This window comes from Pinus tabuliformis, chromosome 6, assembly GCF_031772625.1.
Source record: "Pinus tabuliformis cultivar Carrire ecotype Pingquan chromosome 6, CPIR1, whole genome shotgun sequence".
Taxonomy (NCBI): domain Eukaryota; kingdom Viridiplantae; phylum Streptophyta; class Pinopsida; order Pinales; family Pinaceae; genus Pinus; species Pinus tabuliformis.
In genome coordinates, this window is record NC_142292.1 from 242,052,329 (window position 1) to 242,059,260 (window position 6,932).

Below are 6,932 nucleotides of genomic sequence, written 5' to 3' on the forward strand. Positions count from 1 at the left end.
CTCACCACAAATAACACACCATTAAAAAAATTACAAATATAAATTAATTCCCTTGCATAAAGATATGTCCCCATACGTAATGGGTGTCTCTTAAACTTGGAATTGTGACTTAAAAACCATTGAAATATCATTAAATTGGAAAATATCATAATATAAATAACAATCACAAGTATAAAAAATTTATATTTGAAATGTTTTTTAAGTTTGCTATAAAATTATATATATGAAATATTAACATTTTAGAATTTAATTACAAAGGATATTTACTATGTTAATGATTTTTAGTATTACAATTTTAATCCAATTTTCATGGCCATAATTTAAAAAAATCATCTTTAAATTTTCATAGCCATTACAAAAACTAATTTTTCATTCAAACATCATACGGAGAAATATGGAGAAATATCTAGACAGATGTCATACATGCTTTATGGACACATGGCTCATCCAGGCTTGACACAACATCGAGTGATGGGATTGATGTCTTGCATGGATCGTATCCTGCTTCTGGAAATCATGGAAAATATTTATCATGAAAAAGATTTCTCAGTTTCCACCCCGTAAAATGAACCTTCAGTCCTCTTTCATTCGGTAATATCTAGACACCCCACGAAAACTACAACCGCCCACAAAATATCTTCCCTTTGACAAATATCTGGAACGTACCGGAATTCTCTTCAGCGGCCTTAAAATAAAAATTCCGGCCACTTTTTGGCTAAATCATAACTGTAAGCTGAGTCTTACAGAGCTGAGGATAGAATTATAATAAGATTCATATAAAATCTGAATTCAATATTCATTCAAGGAGGAACATGGATTCGGCTAGTAGCTGCTCAACGCCTTTTATCATGAAAACGTATGAAATGGTGGACGATCCCAGCACGGACGTTGTGGTTGCATGGAGTGCAGGCAACAACAGCTTCATAGTGAAGAATCCCCACCAGTTCTCCCAACATTTGCTGCCCCGATACTTCAAGCACTGCAACTTCTCCAGCTTTGTTCGCCAACTCAATACATATGTGAGTATCTAGCTTAATTCATAAAACTTAATTGTGAACCCAAATCCTTCTAAATCAGGGCCTGATAGGCGCCTAGTCTGTTTAATTCACTGGACTTATTTTAAACCCAAATAAATCTAAATTTGGGCCTGATGTGTTTGGAAAGTTGTATGTATCAAGTTTCAAAGTATGTGATACCTTGCCCATCATCTAAATCCTGGTCTGAATCTGATAACTCCAAAATATTGGATAACGCAGTAGCCAGTTTCAGTATTGGATACCTGAGTTAGATGTGGCACCATGAGCCCGACCACCTCGAAATGCATATCCAATCCCAGTTTAGATGGATTTGGGTGTTGTTCATATTCAATACAAAGGAACATAGACCCCAATTCATATGAATTTGGGCAGTATTCATATTCGGTACATTCAATACACAGGGTCACGGACCTCAATCTAGATGAATTTGTTCAATACATTCAGTACACGGGCACAGACCCCAATTTATCTGAATTTTACATTCAGTACACAGGGACACAGACCCTTAGCTGAATTTTACACTCAGTACACAGGGACACAGACACCCCCATTCAGCTGAATTTTACACTCAGTACACAGGAACACATACCCCAATTTAGATGAATTTGGGCAGTGTTTATATTCAATACATTCAAAACACAGGGACACAGGCCGCAATTTAGATGAATTAGGCTACTGATCATATTTCAATACTTTCAATACACAGACCTGAATTTAGATGAATTTGGGCAGCGGTCACATTCAATACACGGACACACAGAGAGTTGATGAATCACCCCACCACCACCTCCACCTAGGTTGTAGAATATAGAATGCACGTAGTTGTGCAAAAACTTGAATCTGATTCTTTCTGGTATTCTTCTCATGCTGCAGGGATTTCGCAAGGTGGATCCAGATAGATGGGAGTTTGCAAACGAAGGATTTCTGCGAGGACAGAAGCATTTATTGAGTACCATTCATCGCAAGAAGGCGACTCAATCTCAGCAGCAGCAGCATTACCTGCAAGGATGTGGCACGTCCTCCTCCGGATTTGGCAATGAAGGCACTTGTGAATCATATGATTTTACAGGGGAAGTGGAGAGACTGAAGCAGGATAAGAACTTGATTGTTCAGGATCTTGACCAATTGAAGAAACGACAGGTGGACACTGATCGGGAAGTCGAGGCAATGAACAAGCGTTTGCAGGTGACCGAGCAGAGGCCCCAGCAGATGATTTCCTTCTTGGCTAGAGTTATGGAGAATCCTAGCTTGATTGACCAGATTCTTCACAACAGACAGCTTGGCAGCAGGAAAAGGATACGTCTGGGGACTCAAAACATTCCTCAATTGGCTGCAAATGGGTTAGTTCCTGATGGATTAGTTGCTCCTGACCATGGGGAGATCAGTATTCATGATGGGCTGATCAAAAAGGGATTAGCTGCAGATGGGTTCGTCAATCTCAATGATTCCACAACAGATATACTGCCTTACGAGTTCGAATTCGAGACTGGGACTGGACTGGTATCTAAGGATGTAATACCGGCTTCCGTGGACTTAGACCACATGTCTGAGATATATGCCTGCGACTCCGAGTCTTGTATTGATACCAGCTTTGAAGAGGATGATCTGGGCTGGACTGATCTGGACGACATGATGAGCGGGGATCATACTTTCATTGACAACACCCAGTTCACTATCAAGTCAGAAGCTCAAGTGGCACATAGCGCATTCGCTACCCCTGCCAAGTCTCCAATTGGTAGAGACATGGGGGGTGGTCCGATGTCCATTGAGCTTACTGCTTCAATTGCAGAGAGGATGTTATAGTGAATTAATCAGGCTGCTACTAATTTTTGGGGCAGCCCTGTCTTATTTGTCAGAGGAAAAGAAGATCCTGTTCTCTGCATAGGAGATTCACCTCTCTTGTCGGTAGTTACGAGTGCTTGGTCGAGTACGTAATCATGATGTCAGAGTCTCTTTTATCTATTATTCTATAGGTTATGGTGGCTTATACTTTCAGGTGGCTTAAAATTATTTGTCTTAAACAGGTGGATCTCTGTTGCAGTAAGGGAACTGGATAATTGTCAGGTTGAACCTGTATTTGTATATTATTTTATAATGCAGTGAAAAATAGCAGTGCAGCAGTTTAAGGTCAGTGGTCTCTCTTGCCGTGGACCTGGTTTACAAAATTGGATTATTTGGCCACGTTTCTGCTCTGCATTGTACTACTGTTTCCATCTATATTTTTTCATGGATCGATGTCAAAGGTGCATTTCATGCTTATGCTTTGCACTGCTATGCTTGCATGACTGTATGACTTTGCTGTTTGCTAGTCTTATTGTTGGAAATCACATTGGAAATTGCATTGTAGGGCTTGTTAATTGTATTAATACAACCAGCATTTTTAATGAAGACACGGGAAAGTGTTGGGGCATCATTTTCATTCCTTTCAAAAGTACTTACTTAGGTTCTCGGGTCAGCAATGCCTGGTTGAGGTCGTTTACATTTTTATTAGTTTTTGCTTGTCATGCGTTGTGTGAGTTATATTCTACTTCTGTACACCTTGCAGTTTCTTATGTGTGGTTGGCAGGTGCTTGCCTTGACTCTGCATTATGTGATTTATAGTGAATGACTGGTTGAAGTTTTTTTTACTGATAGCTGCATTAACTGTTCTGCCGTGAAGTTGCAAAAAATGACAGAGCTGCAGAGAAGGCAGCAGATAAGCGGTTGGAAACGACTGAATGTTCATGCAAAACTTGACGAACTAGAGTTTCGAGTTTATGGTAAGAGTTGCAGTCATTCACTAGTCTAACAACATATTTATTGACATTAGAGATCCAAGATTATAAAATGTACAAATTAAGTTTTAGGTACCAATAGTAAATTTATGCTTTTTCTTTTTCATTAGCATAACCTCCCTTCTGAGATGCAGCGCAGGAGGAATTCAGTGCAACGAATGCTTTATGGCTTTTACGGGTGTGGGATGCTGCCCCCTTGACTTTGCCCGTCAGTGGGGTTTGCTGGGGTGGTGATCCTTGGACGCTGAAGTGTTGGGTGGGGGGCTTACAGCGCTTGAGGGTGCTGGATAATCCCAGAACTCCTTTCTCAGATGGAACTCTCTTTCTTTTGGGCACATTACTTATCTATGCTGGTCTGGATGGTGAAGGCTAGTGCAGAGGATGGGCATTTTCTGGTGCGTGTGAAGGCTGGGTGCTGGATACCTGTGTTTATGCTTGGATCAAGTGCTTAATTGCTCCTTTAAGCATTATAAGAGTTGCATAATCCTTTATTGAAGCCTCCGTTTTGCACCATGAAGAGGTTTGTCAAAATAACTTCAGATATTAAGGTTCTGATAATATCATTTCCTTTATTGTCAATGCCCTAGAACAATGCTCAGAAAGTTTCAAGCTTGAGCTAAAAGTGCTGTAAGAGATTGCAAGATTTAGGCAAGTCCATATCCAAGCAATCACCCTACTGGAGATCAATCACACACGGGCAGACAAAAATGCAAACAGTGAACACCTATAATACACCGTTCTTGACCACCTTTCTCAGATGGAACTCTCTTTCTTTTGGGCACATTACTTATCTATGCTGGTCTGGATGGTGAAGGCTGGTGCAGAGGATGGGCATTTTCTGGTGCGTGTGAAGGCTGGGTGCTGGATACCTGTGTTTATGCTTGGATCAAGTGCTTAATTGCTCCTTTAAGCATTATAAGAGTTGCATAATCTTTTATTGAAGCCTCCGTTTTGCACCATGAAGAGGTTTGTCAAAATAACTTCAGATATTAAGGTTCTGATAATATCATTTCCTTTATTGTCAATGCCCTAGAACAATGCTCAGAAAGTTTCAAGCTTGAGCTAAAAGTGCTGTAAGAGATTGCAAGATTTAGGCAAGTCTATATCCAAGCAATCACCCTACTGGAGATCAATCACACACGGGCAGACAAAAATGCAAACAGTGAACACCTATAATACACTGTTCTTGACCACTGTGCTGTACATAATCTGAAGGGTAAATGATTTGTAATATTGGGTGTTGGAACATGTGAGCTTGTATAGAAACACCTGGAAGTGCGTATTTGTATTTGTGCTGTAAAGGCTCGTAGCGAGAGTCCAAGGCCAAGGCTGGCCTGGAGAATAATTAGATACTTAGGTTTGTTATATTTTCCAGGTTGGAAATGCTGACATCACCATGTAGTAATGTATAAAGTTATATTAATAAAAGTATTGACATGGATGCGGCTAGTAACATGGAGGGGGACTATGATGTGAGAAAGGGAAAGGGAAGGTAAAAGGGCAAGCAATAAGCACCAAGCAGCAGAGTATTAATAGCAGTATATACCCATATATACATAGTTGGATGTATATGTGCAGAGATCCAACAGTGTATATGTGCAAATATACTGACATTAATGCTCTGGTGCTCAGTGATTATTCTTTGCGGAGGTAAAATGGGGCAATGTTGACATTGCATATCTATGAAAGGATTGGTATTTAATGCATATTTTGTCTATTGAAAATGGATTCTTCCACCTTCCTTCCATTTTCCTTTCACTCTGAGCTGGTCGGTTTGCTGCTGCCATTGTTACCTTGCATATTAAAATGCTATTGCATAGAAGTACTGTTCTTCATAGTGAATAATGGTTAACTGTGAGAATGAGAACCTAGAAGGAATGCCTCTATCATACCTCTATTACACTGTGCTGAGTCTTGATCCATGATAGCTATTCTAGTGCCTGAAGTTGAAACCATCCTGTACGAGATCTAGTGTTGGGATTCATGCCAGTAGCCATTGCTATCTTAATCATGTGGCACTGCCCACGGTGAATTTAGGGAGAGAGCAGTGGGTGAAAATTTCCCATACCTTGTCATCTCATAGCCCAGCTCGCAGGTGGCATCCACAGTGGATGATTACAGCTGGTTGGAAAATCACTACTTTGCAGGTATTCCACATGTTTAACTTAGTTTTAAAGATTAGTATTCAGTTATGACTTTGTTTATTGCAAATTCTGAATGAAGAACTGTACTGTATTTTATGTTATGGATTATATATTTTGTGGAATGTACACTTAAATCTTGTAATTGGTAATGAAGCAGACAGAATTCTATGGTAGGATTCATAGAGCATTATCAAAGATTATTTGGATCGAGTCAGTGCCCTGCTGGCCAAGGAAGCTTGGTATGTTTCAACACCCATATCCTTAATCTCCAATATAGTGTTGTTGGGTAAAACTATAAAATAACAGTCACTCACTACAATTAATCAGCTAGGAACTTGATTTTAATTGAACTTGGGATATATGGAAGACACAATTGGAGATTCTAGATTATATGTTCTTCTTTATTTGAATATACAACTATGGCCTTGATAATTTGAGGTTGTTTCCAGGGGTTGGCCTTACCAATGAAATCAATGAGTGGTGGAAGAAAAGCCTTCTCACACAAGTTTTCAACCAACCAAATGCATTATCATGCCCCTTTAATCATATTCAACGCAAGAAATTTTGGGCATGTGTCATTTTTTCTTGTTGTCTATGGCAAATATTGTTCTACTATTCATGGGGATATTAATTTTCAAGAATTTGTCTGTCATATTCTCAAAAGTCTTTTAGGAAAAATGCTTTGTCAGATTCTCTTTTGTCTCTGGAACAATGTTTTCTGATCTGTTGGAATTAAGGATTCATTTTAGATTTTGAAAAGTTTGATATTGGTATGCAAAAGTGGGACAAAGAAAATGATATTGCTATTATCTCAAATTGCATGTGAACATTGTTTCGAATGCTTTGTAGGTATGGGTACACACTTTTTTTAACATGCAGGGATCTATGAACTTCATTGTTGGAGGCCATTGAAGTTGGTTAAAGCACATATTCTACTACCCTATGTGTATTGGGGTTTGAACCTAGGTTGTTTGATG

The 6,932-nt window shown here is 39.3% G+C and overlaps 1 protein-coding gene across 13 annotated transcripts; it reads left to right on the forward strand.

Moving 5' to 3' along the window:
- The first annotated feature begins 603 nt into the window (after nucleotides 1–603).
- Nucleotides 604–6,714, forward strand: LOC149258300 (heat stress transcription factor A-1-like). 13 transcript variants are annotated; one of them, XM_089415078.1, is made up of 7 exons: nucleotides 604–1,019; nucleotides 1,911–2,964; nucleotides 3,062–3,280; nucleotides 3,697–3,796; nucleotides 3,946–5,958; nucleotides 6,113–6,194; nucleotides 6,405–6,714. In XM_089415078.1, exons 1-2 carry the CDS (start codon nucleotides 813–815, stop codon nucleotides 2,838–2,840), a joined length of 1,137 nt encoding a protein of 378 aa, XP_089271204.1. In that variant the 5' UTR covers nucleotides 604–812; the 3' UTR covers nucleotides 2,841–2,964; nucleotides 3,062–3,280; nucleotides 3,697–3,796; nucleotides 3,946–5,958; nucleotides 6,113–6,194; nucleotides 6,405–6,714. The 13 variants fall into 13 exon arrangements, with proteins under 13 accessions (XP_089271204.1, XP_089271218.1, XP_089271215.1 ...); XM_089415092.1 differs by having other exon boundaries at nucleotides 3,951–5,958; XM_089415089.1 differs by having other exon boundaries at nucleotides 3,062–3,164; nucleotides 3,922–5,958.
- Nucleotides 6,715–6,932: the final 218 nt, after the last annotated feature.